The 24,145-nt window shown below is 49.2% G+C and overlaps 1 protein-coding gene across 3 annotated transcripts in view; it reads right to left on the bottom strand.

Moving 5' to 3' along the window:
• DIS3L2 (DIS3 like 3'-5' exoribonuclease 2) overlaps positions 1-24,145 on the bottom strand; it is a 357,289-nt gene that overhangs the window by 18,239 nt on the left and 314,905 nt on the right. For all 3 annotated transcript variants that reach the window (XM_027516355.1, XM_027516373.1, XM_027516364.1), the window contains exon 14: positions 23,903-23,982. In XM_027516355.1, the coding sequence (XP_027372156.1) occupies positions 23,903-23,982 (80 nt within the window). The remainder of the gene's footprint in view (positions 1-23,902; positions 23,983-24,145) is intronic.

Here is a 24,145-nt window from a genome sequence, read left to right as displayed (position 1 = left end):
ATTAGGCTTTGGGTACAGAAATACATGGGACATGGGGTGTTCTGGAACATACAGGTCTTTCTCACACATACTACAAAAGGCAGCTAGATGAGAGAGGACAGGACACATGTCCCTGGGAACTCAAGCTCCTTTGCTTTTGCAAGTTAAGAGCGTGCTGTGCTCACTTTCCAGTCAGCCAGCTCCCCTTGGGCAGGGCCACCACCCCAGCCACACGAAAGGCCACTAAAGGCTGCAAGGAAATAAGAACAACTGCTAGGCTTAGGCTGGACACATGATTTCATCAGATCCTCACAAACCTTGCTTGGAAAGTGGGGTGTCAGCCCCAGTCTGCACAGAGGGAAACCGAGTGTCTGAAAGGTCAAGTGTGGTGACCATGGAGACTGTTGTTGTTTCATCCCTAAGTCATGTCCAACTCTTTGCGACCCCATGGACTGCAGCACGCCAGGCTTCTCTGTCCTTCACCATATCCCAGAGTTTGCTCAAACTCACGTTCATTGTGTTGACGATGCCATCCAACCATCTCATCCTCTGTCGTTCCCTTCTCCTCCTGCCTTCAATCTTTCCCAGCATCAGGGTCTTTTCCAATGAGTTGGCTCTTCACATCAGGTGGCCAAAGTACTAGAGCTTAAGCATCAGTCCTTCTAATGAATCTTCAGAGTTGATTTCCTTCAGCAGTGACTGGTTTGATCTCCTTGCTGTCCAAGGGACTCTCAAGAGTCTTTTCCAGCATCGCAATTTGAAAGCATCAGTTCTTCAGTGCTCAGTCTTCTTTAGGGTCCAACTCTCATATCTGTACATGACTACTAGAAAAATCATAGCTTTGACTATATGGACCTTTGTCGGCAAGGTGATGTTTTTTTTACCATGTAGATTATAGAGCGAGGGTGTGGCAGGACCGTGGTCAGGACACTAGCCTTTTTGACTCTGAAGACTGGCCTCAGCCCCAACTTGATGAGAGGGGCTGCCAGGCCTACTTGATGCAACTGGCAGGAAAGGGTAATGTGTCCAGGTGAAAAGGATTTTCTGGAACGGCAGATTGTGAATTCGAGCCTTTTGGTAAGTAGTGGCTCCTCTGCCATAAAGAAGGAACCTGAGTCTCCACGTTCTCCTCCCCCTGGTCCCAGGACATCAGCTCCGCTGCCAGCGAGCCCTGTGGGATTCTGGATTTCTGTCGGGTGACCAGCCTTCTTCTGTGTGTGGGGGGTGCGGCTGCCCAGGGCACACAGGCAATCTGGGCTTGCAGTGCTGTGGGGGCGGTGGAGGGTGCAGTGAGCTCCGCACAGGCTGCTGCTTTGCCCCACTGCAGCAGCAGGAGGAGGGGTGGGGCCTGAGCCCCGACACAGTGACCTCCTGTGGGTACCAGTGCTGAGGCCACTGGGAAGAGACGGACAGGTGGAAGGAGCAGAAGGAATGCACACTGGCAGGCAGATCTGGTATAAAACCACCTGGGGAGACTGCCTGGGCAGGATGGGCCGGGGTACTGGTCCCTGCAAAGGCCCCTGTGGGGTTCCTCATAACCCTGACGTGCCCTTTTTGGCTTTGTTTGGGAACAAGGCCCAAGAGTGAACTACAGTTTTAGCCAAGCAGGTGGGTGGGATCAGCTTCTTTGAAGACAGCGTTTCTTGTCAAATCTTTTGGGAAAACATCAGTCCTTCTTTTTCACCCTGAACCCAAGGCAGACCTGTGGAGCCAGGGCCACAAGTCTTCAATGCCGGGGCAGGGGCAGGGCTGTGGGCCCAGTGAGGGTCTCCGTGCTCCACAGCCTCTGCTCAGTCTGGCCCAGAGAGCAACCAAGAATTGTGTTGTCAGATGCCTCCTTGATGCCGCCCCTCAACTCCTAGCTGACACAAACCCTACTCTCTCCCTCCCTGGCCCTGTGCTGGCTTCTGCTCCCCCAGGTCTCCACTCCCCTGCACCTTTACTGGCCAGGCCCCCTTCCTGCTGTCCCACTGTCATCTGTCCCACTCTGGCCTCATGCTGGCCAGCTCAGCCAGTTCCATTTGCCTTGAGTCCCAGGGCCTGGAACAGTGTTGGGCACACAGTAGGCACTCACTAAGTATGTCTTTTATCTGCAGTTTTTTGCCTTGCCTATGCAAGACCAATCCCTTACGTTTCTATGGTGCTTCACAGTGTTTGATCACTACCTCCTGTACAATGTTACAAACTTCCATCCATAGTTTCTCAGGTACTCTTATCAGATCTAAGCCCTTGAATCTATTTGTCACTTCCACGGTATAATCGTTAAGGGATTTGATTTAGGTCATGCCTGAATGGTCTAGTGGTTCATTCAACGTACAAAAAACTAAGATCATGGCATCTGGTCCCATCACTTCATGGCAAACAGATGGGAAAGCAATGGAAATAGCGACAGACTATTTTCTTAGGCTCCCAAATCACTGCAGATGGTGACTGCAGCCTTGAAATTAAAAGACGCTTGCTCCTTGGATGTAAAACTATGACAAACCTATACAGCGTGTTAAAAAGCACAGACATCACTTTACTGACAAAGGTCATCTAGTCAAAGCTATGGTTTTTCCAGTAGTCATGTATGGATGTGAGAGTTGGACCATAAAGAAAGCTGAGCACCGAAGAATTGATGCTTTTGAACTGTGGTGTTGGAGAAGACTCTTGAGAGTCCCTTGGACTGCAAGGAGATCAAACCAGTCAATCCTAAAGGAAATCAACCCTGAATATTCATTGGAAGGACTGATGTTGAAGCTGAAGCTCCAATACTTTGGCCACCTGATGGGAAAAGCTGACTCATTAGAGAAGACCCTGATGCTGGGAAAGACTGAAGGCAGGAGGAGAAGGGGACGACAGAGGATGAGATGGTTGGATGGCATCATCAACTCAATGGACATGAGTTTGAGTAAACTCTGGGAGTTGGTGATGGACAGGGAAGCCTGGCGTGCTACAGTCCATGGGGTTGCAAAGAGTAGGACAGGACTGAGCAACTGAACTGAACTGAACTTACATTGTCTGTACGTGTGATAGCCACATGACCCTCGTTACAGTTGAGGGACAGGGAGAGAGAAGGGATTCTGAGATCTCCATTTCACAGAAGAGGGGACAGGCTGGAGGTGCAGCCACTGTCCACCCAACTGTGGGGTGGGGGCCTGGCCTGAGTCTTGCAGGTGTGAGCAGAGATGCCTCTGGGCAGTTCCACTGCTGGCCCTTTCAAGTTTCACAGCGAGTCTTAGACCCTTCATTGTTCACATGAGCGAGGGAGGCTCCGAGAGGTCACGTGACCGCCACTCCCTGTGCTCGCCAACCAAGGACGCCAGGTGCCCTGCCCACTGCTTTTCCTCAGGTGGCCCCGTGTTGCTGCCTTAAGCTTTCTAAGGATTGGGCAGCAGGGTTTCCTGAGCAGTGCCCGACCCAGGGCTCTGCTGACAGTGCGGGGTGAGCACAGGGCCTGCCCTGAGGCCACGGTGGCCCCCGAGGGGACAGCCACCCGGGGCGGTATGCTGCGTCACTACCACTGCCGTCTTTCCTTCCTGTCAAGGGCACCTCTGGCCTTCAGCAAGGGTCGCAGAGCTGGGGAGCCATGGTCATTCATCTCCACCTGGCTCGCCAGCTCCCCAGCAACCTCAGAGAGACAGAACGTCTCCCTGAGGCTCCTGGCCCCCATGTTGGAGGCCGGCCATGCTGCGCCAGCAAACACGCAAGCCTGCCTCGGGGCTCGGCTGGGCTGAGACATTTCTGTAACCTTGGAGGTCTTATCTTTAGCCCATGCTTTACCTCTGCCTGTCTCCTGCTCAGCGGGCCAAAGAGGACAGGAACAGGACTTCCCCCCACGCCACACCTCCCCACATGAACGCTTCCCCTCGTCTGCCTTTGGGGCTCCAGCTTCCTGGTGCTGCCTCTGGGATGAATGCGGTGCTGAGCATATTTGCTTCTACTGCTCTAGTTCTCCTATCACTGGCTAAAGACTCGAAGCTTCTGCCTCTTTCATCTGTGGTCCTCTTTTTGGCAAACACTACTCCTGTTCCACTTGTGGAAACCTGCTGGCCCAGTGGGTCAGAACGCCAGGGAGAGTTGTCCACAGGGCTGTGGCCACCTTGATCCTTAGACAGTCTGGTCTGGAAGCCTGCCCTGGGAGCCGCTGAGACACCTCGACAAGCCTCGCACAAGCCTTTCTAAGTCTGCCCCAAGAGGGTGTTTCCTCACTGAACTCTGAGCTGGGCAAAGAATTCAGGTACTTTTTTTGTTTCCTCTGGGGAGTTCCATACCGTCAGAACTGCCCCGCCCCGACTGTGTAAAGGGCCCTCAGAGGGGCTGAGCTGAGGGTGGGCTGGCGTCTAGCTTCAAAGGCTGTAGCTCCCTTGGCCCCTGCACTTCTCACTGACCTGCAGCTGGCCTCAGTCCAGCTCCCCCAGCCGCCAGCAGGAAACCGGCACTCTCTTTAGGCTTCCTCTTGGGTGATGCGCACTCACACTTCTTAGGACCCCACCCTGGGGTTTCCAGGCTGCTCCCTCCGCCTACCACGCCCTAGTCCACCTCCACGCATCATGGTTGAGTTTTCAAGGCTCGGTTCAGGCATCACCCTTCTCAGCCCATGGTCCTCTCAGCTGATTCTAGCCCCAGAACTCATCACTTGATTGAGACTGTCTCTTCTGAGGCCAGTTTTCCTGTCTGGAGACCAGGCCTTGCCCATTTCTGTATCTCAAGGCCAAGGGGGCACACATAGACGCTGTTCAACCTGGCTTAGTCAAATGCCTGTCTGGGGAACGAACCAGGTACCTCTGAGACAGGATCTGCTTGGTGCTCCAGGGAAAAGAGGGAAGGAGGCCTGCTTTGGGGGGGGAGGGAGTGGAAGCAGCATCCCCCTCAGGAGAAGGGCCTAGGAGTGGGGTTCCTGTAGCTTCCCTCAGCTTTTCCCTGCTGGAAGGCAGGCACGGGAACAAAACAGAAACTATGTCAGATTCTGCCAGCCTGATTGGACCTGCTGAATCTGCTTTAATGCAGTTCTTCCTTGCCTGTAGAGAGTCATCATTTAGATCCAACACAGGGTGTCAGTGTGGATGGGGCTCATTTGCTGGTCACCTGATAGATGAACACTCTTGTCCAGAGCAGACCACCTCACTCTAAATATGAAACCTAACATATTACAAAAAAAAAAAAAAGAATCTCTCTCCTGTTGGGCTGTTTCTGTTGAACTAACACTTGTCTTATCTCCCACTGGGATGCGGTGTGTTGAGTCTGGCAGAGCTCTTATTAATTATGTGGCTCTTCAAATATTGACCTATAGTTTCGTGAACTGGGTTCAGAGTGGTCAAGTGGATTTGTTCCCATCCAGGGTCTCTGGGCTTCCCCAACACCATCATGTCCCCGCCTAGAGAGAGACACACACACACAGACACACACACACACACACACACACACACAGACACACACACACAGGCTGTGTACACTGGTGCACTGGTGGGGGTGGTGAGCAAGAAGTCTGCTTCTTTTCAGCCCCACTCTACCCTACCCTTCCCCCTGGGCTGAGGGAAGCTCTCAGATACAGGCTGTATGAAGACTTCGGTCCTTTCCAGGGGCTAACCTCAATGCCATCTTAGAGCTAAGGCCTAAACAGCCTGGATTAGGCCTTTTATTCCTCCAGGTGAGCTGGATTGACGGGGTCTAGGCCAGTGGATGTTAAAGCCAGCCTGGAGCCCGTGGTTCTGCTTTCTCGAACTACCACTCTGCAGGCCAAGTCTATCTGTTAGGACAGCCCAGGATGCAGAGAGTCCTGCTTTTCCAGGACCTAGCAATACTCTAAAAGAGGCCTCTAGGTAACTGGGAAGCTGACCAGATTTCTGCATCCGCAATGCCCTCTGGGAGCTTCTCACAGGTGGCTCAGGCTAGGCCTGGGCAGCCATCAGGACTGGGACGACCAGCCCATTCCATCCGGGCCTCCCTCAGGGTGAGAACTGTTCCTGCAGGCAGAGGCCACAGCACCCAGGGCTCTCTGGCCTCAGCCCAGCTGCCCCCATAGTTGCCCAGTGCCCTGCAGGGCCCTGCGTGGTCCCCTGGCTGTGGCCGACCTTCCACAGCCACTGTGGAGAGGGACCACACTCCCTGCCCAGTGGTGTCTATGCCAGTCCACTTCCCAGCAAATCCCTGGGAAACTCTAGTTCAGTTCCCCCAACATCACGTTTGAGTGTTGCAGAATCACTGCCCACTGGTGATTTTGCAGCAACACAAAGGCTTGGCTGCTGACTTCACCACAACATCCTTATAGGCAGCACATAGCTCAGGGAAGTGTCCACTGCTGACCTCACATACAGCCTGTGCGCTCACCTCCACCACGGCCTTTGTCACCACCTGTGAATGCTGTCTTCCACGTGTGTCTGCCTCAGTGGGCTGTGTGCTTTGGGGAAGCACAGTAGCTGGCACTAGCAGGGGTCCGATAGTTTGCTAGACAAAGGAAAGGTGTCTAGATCTGATCCAGGAAACACCCAGCAAATGCTTTGCCCACAAGGCACATGGGCAGACCTCCTCCCCTTGCTGAGGAATTTCCAGGGGTCACTTTTTAAGTCTGGCAGTGGGAAATGATCCATTCTGCATATAACATGATTCTGAATGTATAACGGCTTCTTAAAGAATCCTGTGGTCCCCTGGCACGAGCTCAGTCTTTTCGGGGCTCTGACCAGCGCTGACCTCAGCCCTCTGTGAGGACCTGGTATGGCCTGGATGGGAAGGACATGCAGGAAGGCAGGCTTCTCCCCGTGGATGGGCAGCTTCGCTTTGGAACAAAGCATAGAGGGCAGCAGCAACCTCCTAGTGCTCTTGCTTGTTAAAGTCAAGAGGGAGGTGGGGGGTCCACCACACATGGCCTGCGTAGCCTGACAGCTAAACTTCCTCACCTTCACTTCCCACACCATGGGGTGACGGTAAAGGTCTTATCTCAGGGTCCAGCATGTTAAGTATTCCATAAATACTAGTAATTATTATATATGAAAACCTTAAGGTGACAAGAGTCTGGTGTCGTTAGAATACTGAAGAATGCGGAAACACACAACATGAAGGGGGAAAGAACAAATGCAGCCTGCTCCCTGGAAACAAGCATTCAGCACTTGCTGGGCCCCTGTGGGCGCTAGCAATTGTGTGGGGGGCTGGGACAGAGAGACCGTCCTCACCCTTGGGCCCAGGGAATGGGAGATGGACACATACTCACTCCTCTCCACCCCCTCCCATGCCCCTGTAAGACTTTTCTTAGTCATGAACTGGCTCTTTGCATTGGCTTTTATTTACTGAATTCCCACAGCGGTGTTCCCAGCACTTTGGGCAACGGATCCCTCAGAGGATCTTAGGAAGGTGGTCTCACACTCATTCCTCCACATTCTACCCTCAAAACCGCCTCCATTCTGTTACAAGGAGGCAAGGGCCACGAAGCCTCAGGTGCAGCCTGCCTCATGGGGCACACAGCAAAGTGCTGGTGTTTCTGAGGCAAATGATTACGCAGAAACATACAAGTTAGGTTTGATGAATCTAACAGTTGGAAAATACAACAGGAAAAAAGCCTAAAGGAGTAAAGGGTTCCTTCAGCTTCAAGAACAGAACACTGATGGTTTCCTAGAATATTTATGACACAAAAAGATGGCGACCAGCTAACTGGTCTTTCATTTGCCCTGAAGACTAACAAGAAGAAAGAGATTGAGTTGAAACTGGAGGGCTGTTAGAACTAAGGAAGAATTTCTCAACATGACAAATGCATTAAATGATTTAATTCCAGTTGATTTAAAAAGTACAACACCAACTCACTGATCTAAAACTCAACCACATATGCAATTCTGAGTATCTGATACACGGGGCAGAAGCCAGAAACAGCTAACAAAGCCTGTGGTGGCCAAGACAGGTGCTGGAGCCAGGCGTCAAGTGTGACTCGCAGGCAAGTCCCTCCTTGGTTCCTCACTCAGACCCTTTCCTCTTCTCCATCAACAATTATGACTACTAGACCTGGCTTCCCAGCTAATTCCATTCCCTTACTGGGCCTCATGCTCACAACCAGGCTGAGAGGTACTACTGGTTTCCTCTGGACAGTGGTGGGGAAGTGATAAGGGGCTGGGGCTGTCGAGGTGGATACAAGAGCAGCTGGGGCAGAGTCTCGATAAAGTCAAATGAAAGCACAAGGCCCCGTGGGGGTACTTAGCGTAGAGTCAAAGCCTCGTGGCGCGGCAGAGCCCAAGAAAAGTGCTTTGGTATCACCATATACACAGTGTGGAGAATCCTAAATTACTAAAAGGGATACATGATGTCCAACTGACACTGTTAAAGCAAACAACAGATCTATAAATTAAAATGAGAGCAATTCCTTCTGGAAGGTTCCAGGGAGTTCAAACATGAAGGTGTCCAGAGAAGGATCGTGGCTGGCCAACACTGAGTGAGACACCCAGTGAGAAGCGTCGGGTAAGGAAGCTGGGGGGAGAGCCGGGCCCCCAGGGCCTGGAGAGCAGTGGCACTGCCTTTGTGGGCTCTGCTTCTGAGCGTTCCCCACAGCCCGTCAGGTCCAGGGTGATGACAGGGAGGTCCTCAACCTCAGGAAACGCCCTCTGCCATGCCGACCTGGAGCCTGCAGTCCCCAGCATGTCCCTGGGTCATGGGGTCACATGGGGCTGGCCCGGGCAGCTTGCGGTCAGCAGAGTGCTGTGTGTCTTGCATCTCAGCTAGGCTTTGCTGGGTTGGGTTTTCAGAGTAACTGCATAAGTTGGCCATGTGCTTTTTACCTGACTCAGTGGGCATGGGTTGGGAACTTGGTCTGGTCACTCTGTGAGGCCCTTGTCCACTTGGGTGTCCGCCACTGGAGAAGTGTGCTCAGAGGGGAGAGTGAAAGTGAAAGTCGCTCAGGCGTGTCCACCTCTTTGCGACCCCATGGACTATAGAGTCCATGGAATTCTCCAGGTTAGAATACTGGAGTGGGTAGCCTTTCCCTTCTCCAGGGGATCTTCCCAACCCAGGAATCGAACCGGGGCCTCTTGGATTGCAGGTGGATTCTTTACCAACTGAGCTATCAGGGAAGCCCAGAGGGGAGAGTAAACTGTGTTCAATTCCTCTCCAATAAATAAAGTGATTTATATCTCAGTGATTTACATCCATTGATGGCCTTTGTCATCAAGCACAGCAACTCCCTCAGGCTCTGGAGGCTTCCTGCCCATCCACCAAGAAAAAGCCACAGTGGCCCGGGGGAGAGGTGGGGAGTGGGAGTGAAGACAGATCAGAAACACTTCCCCACAGAAAGCGCAGCCAAACGTGGAGAGAGCCAAGCACGTTCTGGTTACCTGCCAGGCAGCTGCAGGAGGTGACAGCCACGGGCACCTCCTCCAGGCTCAGAGCCAGCACACAGTCCCGTGGCCCGTTTCTTGTCTGGGCTAACCTCCCTCAGAGCACTGCAGGCCCTGCAGCCTGGGCCTGGGCTCCGGCTTCCAGTTCCCTGAGAGGGGTGTTGACTGCAGGGGCGTTTGCTACTTAAGTACCTGAAGGTGCCCTGGAGGCTGGTGCGGCACACTGGCAGCCCGTGCCAGAACGGAGTGGGCCTGCTCATCAAGCAGGGGCCGGGCCTGAACACTATCAGCTTCTAGAACTCCTTGAAGTCTTGGATAGGGGCAGGCCTCATTGGGTTTAAAAACTAACTGGCTGAGCCATCAATTTAGAAAGGTTAGCCTTGTGGGGAGCCAAAGAGCAGTCTTTCCTCTAGAATGGGAATCTGTGGATGGACAAACACCCCGAGAGGCAGAAGAGACATAGATTGTGCCAGAAATTTTGGAAAAACGTATATATATGGCAGATGGAGAGAGGTACAGAGAAAACAAAAATGCTTATTTCAGTCATGTCACCATATGCTCAAAAGGCATTTGGAAGAAAACAACTGAAGAGCTTCAAGTCACACCGGATGGCTGCAGCCCCGAGGCTCCTAGAGTAGACAGAAGGGCAGCCCGTCACAGAAAGAGGCGGAACGGGAACCGGGACGTTGTACAAAGGAAATTTAACATGGGAAAAAGAGCTGTTTGCTTAATGTAGCCCTGTGTAAAGTCAGCCAAGGGAACTCTCTCTTATAAGGTCTTTGAGAGTTTCAAAGTACTTAGTGTCAAGAGTTCCTGGTGGCCTAGAATTCTCTGTCTGGGGTCATCCTTGGGTAGTTATTTGGGCTACAGGAACGGACATTCTCAGCCAGGCTGGGCCCTGGGAGCCCCTGCCAGCCCCAGGGCCTGTTTGGGTTTGGGTCTCTAGTCTCCTTGCACTCCTCCTTCCTCTTCCCACATTTCAGCAAATAAAGATTCTGTGCGTCTGCACAGGTCATAATCCTCAAACTGGGACAGCTGTTGGCTTAAAGATCCAAAGTTCTACCAGCAACCCAAGCAGCCTGACCTGAAGGAAAGCCCTCAGTCCTCACCGCCCACACCTCCTTGGCATCAGACAAAAGGTCACACGGGAGCAGAGGCCAGGGAAGGCTTTGCACCTGGCGTGGTGGGTGGCTCAGCCAGCGGGCTGGGGAGGGCTGCAGGTGTGGCCCTTCAGGGGCACAGGCAGGTAGAGAGGGCTCCCTTCAGCACGACACTGTGGCTGTCCCAGTTTGCATCCATGACAAGGGAAACGAGAGAAAGTGGGATGTGCAGACGACAGGGGTGGAGGAGATGTGGGGAGGGAAAAGGAAAAGATGGCCTGTGAGGGAGCTTAACAACTCTTCTCTTGGAGATCTAGGACAAGTGGTTATTTTGTGAACTTGAGGGCTACACATTCAATATTCTACCAGGAAGTCCCAGGGTAAGAAGAAGAGCCTGGGCTTTGGGTCCAACACCACCTGTTAGAATCCCTGCTCAGCTCTATCAGCCATGTGATCCTTCTGTACAACAGACAGGGCAGAATGTGTCTCACAAGGTTAAAATAAAGGGTTACAGTCTTGTGATAAATCCCGTCTGCCTACCTCCTAGCATACAGAGGATGAGATGGTTAGATAGCATCACCAACTCAATGGACATGAACTTGAGCAAACTCTGGGAGACAGTGGAAGACAAGGAAGCCTGGTGTGCTGCAATCCATGGGGTTCCTAAGAGTTGGACAAGACTTGGCAACTGAACAACAGCAGCGGCATACAGACTGCCACTGCCGCATTTCAAACTCAAAAGTAGTCCTGAATTGGGGAAAAGTAAAATCAAATGTATACCAGAGGGAATTTTAGCATAAGTTTTTGTAATTTAAAAGTGAGTTTGTGATAAAAACTCTTTTCTCTGAGATCAGGAACAAGACATGGACACCTGCTATCATCATGTCTATTAAACATGTGCAGCAATTTGGCCCCCTCACGCAAAGAGATGACTCACTGGAAAAGACCTGATGCTGGCAGGGATTGGGGGCAGGAGGAGAAGGGGACGACAGAGGATGAGATGGCTGGATGGCATCACCGACTCGATGCACTTGAGTTTGAGTGAACTCCGGGAGTTGGTGATGGACAGGGAGGCCTGGCGTGCTGCGATTCATGGGCTTGCAAAGAGTCGGACACGACTGAGCGACTGAACTGAACTGAGCACCATAAGGCAAGAAAAAGAAACAAATGGTCTGATACTGGAAAGAAAAAAGACTGGGCACAGAAAAAACCAGAAAGAATCTATAAATGAATGGTTTGAATAAACAAATTTGGCAAGGTCACTGGATACAGGGTCAATAAAAATGAACTGTCTTTTCATACCTCAGCAACAAACAGAAAAGGACATGTATAAATTTTAAATAGTATTTTAAATTTTAAATAGTATCACAAATACTAAATACCTAGGAATAAATCTAATGAGAGACAATCAAGAAGACTACTGTATAAAAGTTTATAAAAAATTACTAAGGAAAATTAAAGAAGACCTAATAACCTCAGATATGCAGATGACACCACCCTTATGGCAGAAAGTGAAGAGGAACTAAAAAGCCTCTTGATGAAAAGAGTTTTTATCACAAACTCACTTTTAAATTACAAAAACTTATGCTAAAATTCCCTTTGGTATACATTTGATTTTACTTTTCCCCAATTCAGGACTACTTTTGAGTTTGAAATGCGGCAGTGGCAGTCTGATGAAGGTGAAAGAGGAGAGTGAAAAAGTTGGCTTAAAGCTCAACATTCAGAAAACTAAGATCATGGCATCTGGTCCCATCATTTCATGGGAAATAGATGGGGAAACAGTGGAAACAGTGTCAGACGTTATTTTTTTGGGCTCCAAAATCACTGCAGATGGTGACTGCAGCCATGAGATTAAAAGACACTTACTCCTTGGAAGGGAAGTTATGACCAACCTAGATAGCATATTCAAAAGCAGAGACATTACTTTGCCAACAAAGGTTCATCTAGTCCAGGCTATGGTTTTTCCTGTGGTCATGTATGGATGTGAGAGTTGGACTGTGAAGAAAGCTGAGCGCCGAAGAATTGATGCTTTTGAACTGTGGTGCTGGAGAAGACTCTTTAGAGTCCCTTGGACTGCAAGGAGGTCCAACCAGTCCATTCTAAAGGAGATCAGTCCTGGGTGTTCTTTGGAAGGAATGATGCTAAAGCTGAAACTCCAATACTTTGGCCACCTCTTGCGAAGAGTTGACTCATTGGAAAAGACTCTGATGCTGGGAGGGATTGGGAACAGGAAAAAAGGGGAAGACAGAAGATGAGATGGCTGGATGGCATCACTGACTCGATGGACGTGAGTCTGAGTGAACTCCGGAAGTTGGTGATGGACAGGGAGGCCTGGCGTGCTGTGATTCATGGGGTCACGGGGAGTCAGACATGACTGAATGACTGAACTGAAATGAACTGAAGTAAAGAGTGGGATATACCATGGAGAATAAGACAATCATAAAAGGGTTCATTTTTTCTTCAGATTGATTTATAGATCCAAAGCAATCTCAAAATAAATCTCAGCAAGTGTGTGTGCATATGTGTGGCAACTGAAAATCTGATTCTATAATTTACATGGCAACGGAAAGGCCAAGAATAGCCTCAGTGCTCTTAACCGAGGAGGAGCAAGGTGGAAAGTCTAACTCTACTGAATATCGAGACTTTTAACAAAGGTACAATGATTAAGACAGTGTGGTATTGGTACAGGAAGAGACCTGTAGATCAGTGGAACAGAACAGAGTGCAGACACAGACCTGTGTGGATAGGGACCCTCCATTTGATGAAGGTGACCCTGGAGAGCAGTGGGAATGCTGCTGGGTTGATTAGATGCCCATATGGAAACAAAAGAAACTTGCTGTTCCATATTCAAAACTCAATTTTGAATAGATTATGGGTATAAAATAGAAAAAGTAAAACAATAGAGCTTCTAGAAGATAATATAAGAACATTTAGGTGGTTAATTGCATGTGTCAACCAGACAGACCACAGAGAGCCCAGATGAAACATTATTCCACGTGTGTCTGTGAGGGTGTGTTTCTGGTTGTCTGTGAGCAGAACTGGATAAAGTGGATTGCCCTCCCCAGTGTGGGAGGCCTGAATAGAACAAAAGTGTGCAAAGTGAGTTCGTTCCTCTCACTGCTCACCATCTCATCTACTCCTGTCTGCAGACTGTGATTTACCACTGACATTCCTGGTTCTCAGGCCTTCAGTTCAGTTCAGTTCAGTTCAGCCGCTCAGTCGTGTCCAAGTCTTTGCGACCCCATGAATCGCACGCCAGGCCTCCCTGTCCATCACCAACTCTCGGAGTTCACTCAAACTCATGTCCATCGAGTCAGCGATGCCATCCAGCCATCTCATCCTCTGTTGTCCCCTACTCCTCCTGCCCCCAATCCCTCCCAGCATCAGGGTCTTTTCCAATGAGTCAACTCTTCTCATGAGGTGGCCAAAATACTGGAGTTTCAGCTTTAGCATCAGTCCTTCCAATGCACACCCAGGACTGATCTCCTTTAGAATGGACTGGTTGGATCTCCTTGCAGTCCAAGGGACTCTCAAGAGTCTTCTCCAACACCACAGTTCCAAAGCATCAATTCTTCGGCGCTCAGCTTTCTTCACAGTCCAACTCTCACATCCATACGTGACCACTGGAAAAACCATAGCCTTGACTAGATGGACCTTTGTTGGCAAAGTAATGTCTCTGCTTTTGAATATGCTATCTAGGTTGGTCATAACTTTTCTTCCAAGGAGTAAGCGTCTTTTAATTTCATGGCTGCAATCACCATCTGCAGTGATTTTGGAGCCCCCAAAAATAAAGTCTGACACTGTTTCCCCATCTCCCATCAGACTCTACTAAATTCTACCACCAGCCTTTCTGATCTCCAGCTTACAGACAGCAGGTCATGGGACTTCTCAGGCTACATAATCAAATGAGCCAATCCCTCATAACAAATCTTCTTTTACATACATACAAATATAAGTGCAAATATAAATATATATGTCCTATGGATTTCCTTAGAGAACTCTAACACAAACATGTCTTCATGATTTTTACAGAGTTTTCTTAAAAGGGATATAAGAAGAATTAACCATAAAGAAAAAAACTGATACACTGAACTACACTGAAATAAAGAAGTTCTGTTCATTTAAACACCACCAAAGAGAGTGAGTAGAAGAAGATATTAGCAACATGGATAACTAACAAAGGACTCATACCCAGAATAGAGAGAAGGGTAAGTCAACAAGAAAAATGGAAAACCCAGAAGAGTAATGGGCACAAAATTTGAAAAGGCGCTCCAATACATATATGAAATCTCATATGCTGCTGTGGGAGTGTCACACTGGTCAGCCACTTGGGAAAATTGTTTGATAATACCCACCAAAGTGGGGATTTCCTTTGAGTTAGCAGTTTCACTCCCAGGTATATGCTCCAAAGAAATGTGTGCACCAAAAGACATGTATAAACATAATAAAATTGGGACCAAATTGGAAGCAACCCAAATGCTGACTGAATTAATGCAGATTGGATCAATTACAATGTATTTATGCAAAGGAAGTCTTACAGTAATGAAAATGAATGAACTAGAACCATGTGCAGCAACAAAGATGAATTCTCACAAACATAAATGTGAAAGAAGAAAGACGCAGAAGAGAAGATGCCAAATGATTCCATTCATACAGGTGGATGGCGTCGGCAACTCAATGCATGTGAATCTGAGCAAACTCTCAGAGATAGTGAAGGACAAGGAGGCCTGGTGCACTGCAGTCCACGGGATAAGCAGAGTCGGACACGACTGAGAAACTGAGCAATGAAGTTCAAAACTGGCAAAACTAATCTACAGTGTTCGAAGGTATGATGGTGGATTCCTTTCTGGAGGACAGAGGGGTATGCAGAAAATGTTCTAGTTCTTGATCCGGGCGATAGCTACGTGGTGTGTTTGTTTTTTAATACTCTACGAACCAGATGAACATGGCTTCTGCACTTTTCTCTGTGCATGTCAAAGTTCAAAAATGAGTTTATGTAAGAATCTATTTTCCAGTGTGTGGACTATGGAAGACAATAGTGCAGCGGGATTAAGCCACACTACACGCTGAGACATGGGCCAGTGTACAGGCTGTGTCTGCACCCGGCCGCTGTCCACTGCAATGTCCCCACAGCCGCTGGCTTCCATGTTTCCTCACTCTAGTTGCTTCTGCCCTTTAGAATGCCAGCAGGAGCCGAAGGGCTTGGGGTTTCCATCAGGGGCTGAGCGCCCTGGCCCAGCCGCCCCAGGAAATCTCTGCTGAAGAATTCAGTGCTTCACAGCATGGCCTCAGGCTCCAGTCCTCCCCCACTCTCCCTGGAGGTAGGGAAAGGATGCTGACTCAACACAGCTGAGCAAGAGGTGCCCTGCCCTGCCACCTGTGGGCTGCACTGCCTTGGTAGGAGAGCAGGTGACAGTAACCCAGAGGTAACATAAGCCACGTGGGAGGCGGCCTCACTGACCCAGGCCTGGTTGCCCTCCCTGCCCCAGGGCCCACTCTGTGCAGCTGTTCAGGCCCCACCCTGCTGTGTATCACGTGGCTGAGGCAGATTCCCAGGGAGAGGAGCCGGCTGGCTGGCTGGCTCTCCTCCAGTTTACAGCTTGACCTGGGGCGGGGCACCTCTTAGGGACCTGGCTTCCTTTTGTCTTAGGCGGGAGTGTTCATACCCCCTTTCCTTCCTATAGGGAAGACTGAGGTCCAACAAAACACTGTATCTGGGCACCCAGGATATCATTCTTGCCCGGAGTGGGGTGGTGGGAGGGAAAGGAGCCCCCCACCCCGCCCCAATCTCTCTGCGCGGTGTGACAGCAGAGGAGCACAGCCCTCGCCCATCACCATCTTTACTCCAGAGGCTGAGGCAGGAGTAGGGCCTGCACACACCACAGGCCGACACTCCAGGCTGCGATGGAGGCAGTGAGCACACACCTGCCCTGCAAGTGGCCAACTCCAACACGCACGCCGCAGCTGCAGGCTTGCCCTGTGAGCTCACTGCTGGCACCTTTCTCTGGCTCAGTTGCCTCCAACTTCCCCCCAGACCTCTCCTCACCACCCGCGTCCCCCCACCCCCGACCCCCCGTCACCTTTGGTTTCCAGCTCCCCTTTCTCCTCAACAAGGGCTTCACCAGGAACAAGAAAGGCATTCTTCATTCTAACCAGGCAGTGTCAGTGTGAGGTCTGCAGGCCACGCCCCACCCTCCCCCCGGCCCCCGCCCGTTACATTGCTCCGAGGAACTGGCCTCGGGTCCGAGGTGCAGACACAGAGTGTCATTTCCAAAGTCCTGGAAATGCTGAGAAGGGTTTGTGTTCGTCTGAAGTTGTCAGGGCTGCTGGGAAATATTCCATCTGCTTATTTAGGTGAGGGATGAGGACGAGTCCCGAGCAGAGGAAGAAGTGAATTAAAAGGGCAAGGGGTGAGCAGTGGCTGTCACCAGAAGCCCCGTCCAGACACAGGGCCCCGTCTTGGCCCTCTGGTTCTGTGATACCAGGGGTGACTGGGCAGGGCAGGGGTCCCCAGGCAGACTGGCCCCTGAGGACGGCCCTGTGGGCTACACTCTGCCCACCTGGCCTCCTTTCCCCACCCCTCTCCTTCACAGGAACAGGGCACAATGAGCTCTGGAATCTGCTAGAACTAGAGTGAAATCCAGGCTCTGCTCTTGACCATAGTGCGACCCAGGGCAGGTTAACCTCTCTCTCAGCCTTGTTTTATTTAATCTGCTAAAACTGTGAAAATAATATAACCTCGTTGACTTTTTAAAAAATCTGTAAAGGTATAAAAATTAAGATCTGTCTTGGATGGTTTGGGGTCACAGCCCCTAGCCCAGGGCAGGTGTGCTGTGGGTGTTCAGGAGGTGGTCACCTCTACCATAGTCAGGCTGCATGGATCAGAAACTCTAGAGGTCATGAGTGAAGTGCAGCCTTGCAATTCAGCTCAGCTTCTGCAAGTATGCTTGGCATATTTAATGCTCTTTATAATGATTACTATGCCCCCCCATCAGGCAAAAAATGGTACGGAGTGATGTAAGTAACTATAATAACTCTATATTTACACAGTCAAGTGAAGTTTTTGCAGCCTGTTTCTTCTATGTGTTAGTTCTTCAGAATTCATAAACTATCCAAGGAGACAGTTTTCCCTGACGTCAGACATAATGTAATCCTCATGATAATCCCACAAAAAAAAAAAAAAGAAAGAAAGAAAGAAAGAAAAGACAAAGGCTGGAAAGAGATTTGACTTCTCAGGAGCCAGGTTCCTTCTCTAAAAGGACTCAATTAGGTCCCCCAATCCCTTCGTCAAGCAGTATGTGCCAGGTCCTGGGCTAGGCTCTAGGGGTGCTGAAAGAAACCAATCAAGGCCTTGACCTTAAAAGGACTCAGCCCAGGAGGAGGCAGCAGACAAGCCAACCAGCACCTGGAGTGCACTGAAGGCTGGAGCAGAGCCAGGCAGGAGGGGCACAGGACCACTCAGATGGCACTTGTGATTCAGCCTTTCATGATGGCTGTCAGGGGTTGGAATGGCTTCCCCGAAGAAGTGACGCTTCGCTGAGGGTGAAAGGAGAAGTAGAAGTTACCCAGATGGGCGTAAGGGGTGGTGGGAAAGAGCTGTGTTCTAGAAGCAGGGCGTGGCCCCATCACCCAGAGACACCATGGACATGGCAGGCTTGAGGTGTCAGGCAGGGCTGGAAGATGGGTTTGCTGGAGTGGGTAGGCATCCCATCACAGAGCTGGTGGTACCCAGTCCCTCCCACTAGCCCCTCAGGATCACATGAGTGTTCATTCAGCTCTCTAGCCTCAATGACTAGTTCTGTACTGGTGTCCCGCAGAAACTCTCTGTATGCTTGTTGAATGAATGGGTCACATTTTACAAAGTTTATTTCGACTTACGGTTTCTGACAAGACTGAACTGAGGTAGACCTCTTTCCCAACACAAACACATGGAAAAGATGGACGAGATACTCCAAAAGAATCATCTAAGTGTATGACTGGAGGAGAAGGGGATGACAGAGGATGAGATGGTTGGATGGCATCACTGACTCGATGGACATGAGTTTGAACAAGCTCTGGGAGTTGGTGATGGACAGGGAGGCCTGGCGTGCTGCAGTCCATGGGATCTCAAAGAGCTGGACATGACTGAGCGACCAAACTGACTGAAATGTACGACTGAGCATGAAAGAAAGAAGGGAAAATGGCCAGTTGCTTGAAATGAAGAGGAAACTAAGTCAAAGCAGTAATCATTACCAGAGCAAAGGGGAGCTGGGAGTATGATACCCTGATACAGTTACAGGAGCGAAGGTTTTAATGCCCATAGAAGGGAGACCATCTGGCTGGAAGCTGGAACTGAGAGGCCCGCAGAAAGCCAGGACCCAGGAAGGGCTGCTGGTCTTCGAACAGGGATCAGGAAGCCCTCTTGAGCAGCCCAGAGGAACATCTGTAGGTGAAGCAGAGGGGAGGCGCTCCTTTCTGGGGTGGGGATCCCAAGCAAGCCTGGACCGCCTGTGGGTGTGGAGGCTGAATGCACACCACCCAACTTCTGGGAATCCTAAACCAAGAGGTTAATGTCAAACTGGCAAGACCTATGGAACTCTTGGGGTCCCAGAAGAATAAACGCCAAAGCAGCAAAAGACACACGCACAACCCAGGAACATATGGGACTCTCGCAGAGAACACAATCCCCACTTAAGATGATCTGAAAAAACAGAACAAACCATGTGAGGAAATGAACCACCCTAAAGCCAAATCCTCAGCGACCACGTTTGGGAGAACAGGTACTCTTAGAAGTAGAAATAAGTGAACAATCAGAAAGGGGTTATAAAATAAGTATAATCAAAATAACTAGAAGAGATGAAAGAATAGAAATAGTGAAAAACTAGGACACACAAAAAGAACAGGAAAAAAAAGATAGGCTGATTTTTAAAAAGCTCCAAATATAACACCTAAAAATTAAAAATAAAAAACTAAACACTCAAATCAGAATGGAGTTTCAAAAAGCAGACTATAAACAGCTATCAGCAGAGCAGTGGACTTTCCAGGCAGTGCTAGTGGTAGAGAACCTGCCTGCCAACGCAGGTGACGTAACAGACGTGGGTTCAATCCCTGGGTCAGGAAGATCCCGTGGGGAAAGAAATAGCAACCCACTCCAGTATTCTTGCCTGGGAAATCCCATGGACAGAGGAACCTGACAGGCTGCAGTCCGTAGGGTTGCAAAAGTGTTGGAAATGACTTAGCGACTAAGCAACAACTGCTTTGAAGTCATGGGCCAGGCTTGATTTATCTTTGTTTCCGTAGCGCCTCACACACACATATACTGCCTGGAGTAGGGGCTTACTAAATGTTGAACTGAATTCTCATCAATCACTTGTTCACCCCTTGAGGCCTGTTCCTTGCTCTAGGAAGAGATCTCCAAAACCCAGTTTGAGGAACATGACTGAATCAGCTCTGGCTTCACTGGATTTCATACTAAAGGCAGGTGAAGTTTCTGTAACAGAGAAAAAGAAGGTGGTCTACAGGTGTATGGGCTGTGAAGGGCAGTGGGGAGACAGAGGCCTCACACCCCTTAGATGCAGATTTGAACAGCCTCGGGAGGCTGGCAGAATAATTGGAGGAGAAGGCTTTACTAATCTAACCTGAGGCACAAGAGGGCAGCTTCTTTCCCCTAATGATCTCAGAGCTTTAAGAATGTTTATCTGGGGACTTCCCTGGTGGTCCAGTGGCTAAGACTCCATGCTCCCAATGCAAGTTCAATCCTTGGTCAGGGAACTAGATCCCACATGCCACCACTGAAGATCCCACATGCCGCAACTAAGACCTGGTGCGGCCAGATAAAACGAATATTGAAAAGGAAAACTTAAAAAAAAAAAAGAATATTTACCTGAGAATTGTGCCCTCCAGAGTTGAAGTCCTACTGGATATTGGACAAGTCTGAGGGTCTGTTTTCCCTGGAGCCTGGAGGCCAAAAGGAACTTCTTCATGGAGAAGGAGAATGGCATGACGTGGAATCATGGATTGGGGCTACTAAGATGTTCTAGGAAAGGACGTGGATACAAGAGTCCAGGGAGCAGAAAAGCAGAGTGCCTATTTTCAAAGCTATTCCATCTGATGGGAAAGACCACTGGGGAGAACTGAGAGCCTCAGTACTTACTCAGATTGCATTACTCAGTGCTTACGGATTGCATTTGGCAGTGATAAATACTAAAATGATTGCAAATTATATTGCAGGGAATACCCAGATAAAAGTAGGAGTTTTAATAATTAATTGTACCCAACTAATATTCAGCTGGGGCTTCCCCCTGGTGGCTTAGCAGTAAAGAATCTGCCTGCAATGCAGGAGACCTGAATTTGATCCTTGGGTCGGTAAGATCCCTTAGAGGAGGGAATGGCTACCCACTCCACTATTCTTGCCTGGGAAATCCCACGGACAGAGGAGCCTGGTAGGCTACAGTCCACGGGGTCACAAAAAGAGTCGGGCGAGACTGATGGACTGAAACAACACCAATATTCACTAGTTTCTTTTATACATAGAACCTTATTTCTCTGCTGCTGTTGCCTTCATTTTTTTGGCTGAGACAAAATGAGTCCCCTTAGGGGCTGGGCTGAAATCTCACTTCCTAAACACCACTGTTGAGATTCAGGCAGTCGAGGAATTGTCCCTGAAAGTGAACAGAGAAACACAGACAGGGCAGAGCCAGGGGAGAGAGGAGAATGTCTCAGCCAAGCTCAGGGGGGTCTCCACACTTGACTTCAAGGTCACAGCGGGGAGAAGAGTCTAGTCTGCCTTCAGACAGAGTGCTCACGGCTGAGGCCTGCAAGAGGCATGTGCACCAGCCTCTGCCCCAGTCAGTACTCTGCAAGCTGCAGCCGTAGCTCATGAAGGCAGCCCTGCTGGCACTGGGAAAACAGAAGGGAAGTCACGAGATGATTTTTCTGTTTGGGAAGGAGAGGCCATCAACACTTACTGCAGGCATTCTATGCGCTAGGCGGGCTACAATGTCACCCCACTGAATCCCCAAGACAATCATATCAGAAAAGTATCATTAATCCCATTGCTCTTAAGAGATAAAAAAAACTTGAGGCTCAGGGAGGCTAGAAAACTTATCCACAGGTTGAGAATGAACCCCAAGTCTGCCTCTAAGAGGAGCAATAGAAAACTGCAGAGGGGGCCACCGAGGCATCTGTCACACTTCCTGAGATCATGGCTCCTACCCAGTTTCCTACACAAAGGCTTTCTCTTACAGGTCTTCAGTCAAAGCTTATCAATACTCACAACTCCTACATTCTCTCCTACATTGCTTTGTCTGATAACATGCTAGTTATCAGAATTGGGGATTAGGCCAATGTAAGTTGTTGTCACCAGACCTCTGAACTGCTCAGACACGGACTTCAAGCTACTGCCCTTCTCCCACTGAACAGAAACTCTGCCAACCTTATTTCCAAAGAGCAGAGAGTCAGGCCATGAACCTGACACCATTGTGTTTCTGGGGCCACAATCTGTCATGTGAATGGCTGCCTTCTCACACAATGGCCTAGAAATCCTGCAACTGTTTTCCAGAAACAGAGCCATCCAATAAGAGTGATGGTGTTAAAGGATGCTTGGTCAACTTTCCTGAATGACTGATTTGGTGGGAATTGCGGGTACAAGATAGCTTAGGATAGCATTCGCCTAAGGATAAATTACAAAGACGAGTAACACTTTGAAAGTAATCTGAATGGAGATTTGGTCTTGAAGGCACTCAGTAACCCATCTGCCACCAATAACAGAGCAAGAGTTCTTGAGGAAGATGCAAGTTTTCTTCTAGAAAGTTCCACTGGCATGTGCCTATTTGACCCAAAACTAACCGGTTTGGGTTCTTGTCATCACTGAGTAGCACCTTGGGACATCAGTTGTCTTTCATCTATTTTCTTCCCAGAGTTAATGTGATAATGTTGACTCTGCCTCACTCAGCTGTGGCAAGTGACCTTAAACAAGTTACTTACATTCCCTAGACCTCAGTTTCTGCAAATACAATAGTAATAGAAGAAAATTCTTCAGGTTATCATGAGAATTAAGTGGGATAACACTTAATTACAGTACTATCCCTCGACTAGTCCGTTTAGTCACAGCTATGGTTTTTCTAGTAGTCATGTATGGATGTGAGAATTGGACCATAAAGAAAGCTGAGCATCGAAGAATTGATGCTTTTGAACTGTGGTGTTGGATAAGACTCTTGAGAGTCCCTTGGACTGCAAAGAGATCCAACCAGTCCATCCTAAAGGAGATCAGTCCTGGGTGTTCATTGGAAGGACTGATGTTGAAGCTGAAACTCCACTACTTTGGCCACCTGATGCAAAGAGCTGACTCACTGGAAAAGACTCTGGTGCTGGGAAAGATTGAGGGCAGGAGGAGAAGGGGATGACAGAGGATGAGATGGTTGGACGGCATCACCGACTCAATGGACATGAGTTTGAGTAAACTCTGGGAGTTGGTGATGGACAGGGAAGCCTGGCGTGCTGCAGTCCATGGAGTCGCAAAGAGTCAGACACAACTGAGTGACGAAATTGAACTGACTGATCCCTCGTCCGTGATACACACAGTAGGTGCTCAATGGTAGCTGCCTTCGCCATTCATCACACTCATTGTCTTCTTCAGGGCACACCCCTCACCTCACTCATCACCACTTTCACTGTCCCACAGACAAACACACGCAGTCAAGGAGGCAGTCTGTGATGAAGAAAAGAAGTGTATAAAACTATGCCAGGAGCCATCTTTGGACAAGGTCACAAACTTAAACCTCAGTAGGTACCCATGAATGGCCCATCTCTAAAATTCCCAAGGTAAGGAGGAGGGATACATTGGGAGATTGGGATTGACATACCCACACTACTATATATAAAATAGACAAGAAAGTACTATATAGCACAGGGAACTCCGCTCATTACTCCGTCATGACCTATATGGGAAAAGAATCTAAAAAAAGAGTGGATGTATGTATATGGAAAACTGATTCACTTTGTTGGACAGCAGAAACTAACACAACATTGTAAATCAACTATATTCCATTAAAAGTTATTTTAAAAAATTGAAAACAAATTCACAAGGCAGGCGGACTATCGCAACAAACTCCTATAAACAGTATAGTCAGACTGAACTACAACAAAAGGCACACAGTGAACCCAGTAAGCAAGCACATGATTAGAGATGAAGTAGGGGTGTGGGGTCAAGAAGAGCTGGAGCCTGGAAAGGAAGGTTCACTTTGGAATATATTGGGTTGGCTACAAACCTCGTTTGGGTCTTCCTGTAAGCCCTGCACTAATCTTTCAGCCAACCCAATACTTCTAATACATTACATCTGTTCTGACACAAGTATTTTCACACCCTATACAGAAGGGCAAAAGAGATTTTACAGGAGAAATACTTCTGTGCCAGCTCTTTTCTAGTACAGTCACAAAAAGTGTGACTGCCTCCCCGAGAATCTCTTAGTCAGGGAGGCCGCGTACACGGAAGCCCAGGGGTGCTACCTCCACAGGACAGGGTCAGGCGACAAACTTTCCCACAGAGTGGCTTACTTGTTGCTGTCTCGGTACTCGTAGACATGACATCCTTGAGGCAACCCAGTCTCGTGGTCCAGAGTGAAAGCCAGCTTTAGCTGCATAAGGAGAGAAGAGAAAAACGAGTACGTTTTAGGCAGTGTGCTCTGTTCATTCTGACAGCTGAAATGAAAAACAAGAAAACAAGCAAAATCACTTTCCCTCAAGAGGATGTGTTGTGGAGAACCTAGCCTGCCCGCCCCAGGAAGAGCCTGCACCTTA

Source organism: Bos indicus x Bos taurus, chromosome 2 (assembly GCF_003369695.1).
Source record: "Bos indicus x Bos taurus breed Angus x Brahman F1 hybrid chromosome 2, Bos_hybrid_MaternalHap_v2.0, whole genome shotgun sequence".
In the NCBI taxonomy this organism is placed as follows: Eukaryota; Metazoa; Chordata; class Mammalia; order Artiodactyla; family Bovidae; genus Bos; species Bos indicus x Bos taurus.
Note: the sequence above shows the minus strand (reverse complement) of the source record. Positions and strands in the feature narration are given on the sequence as shown.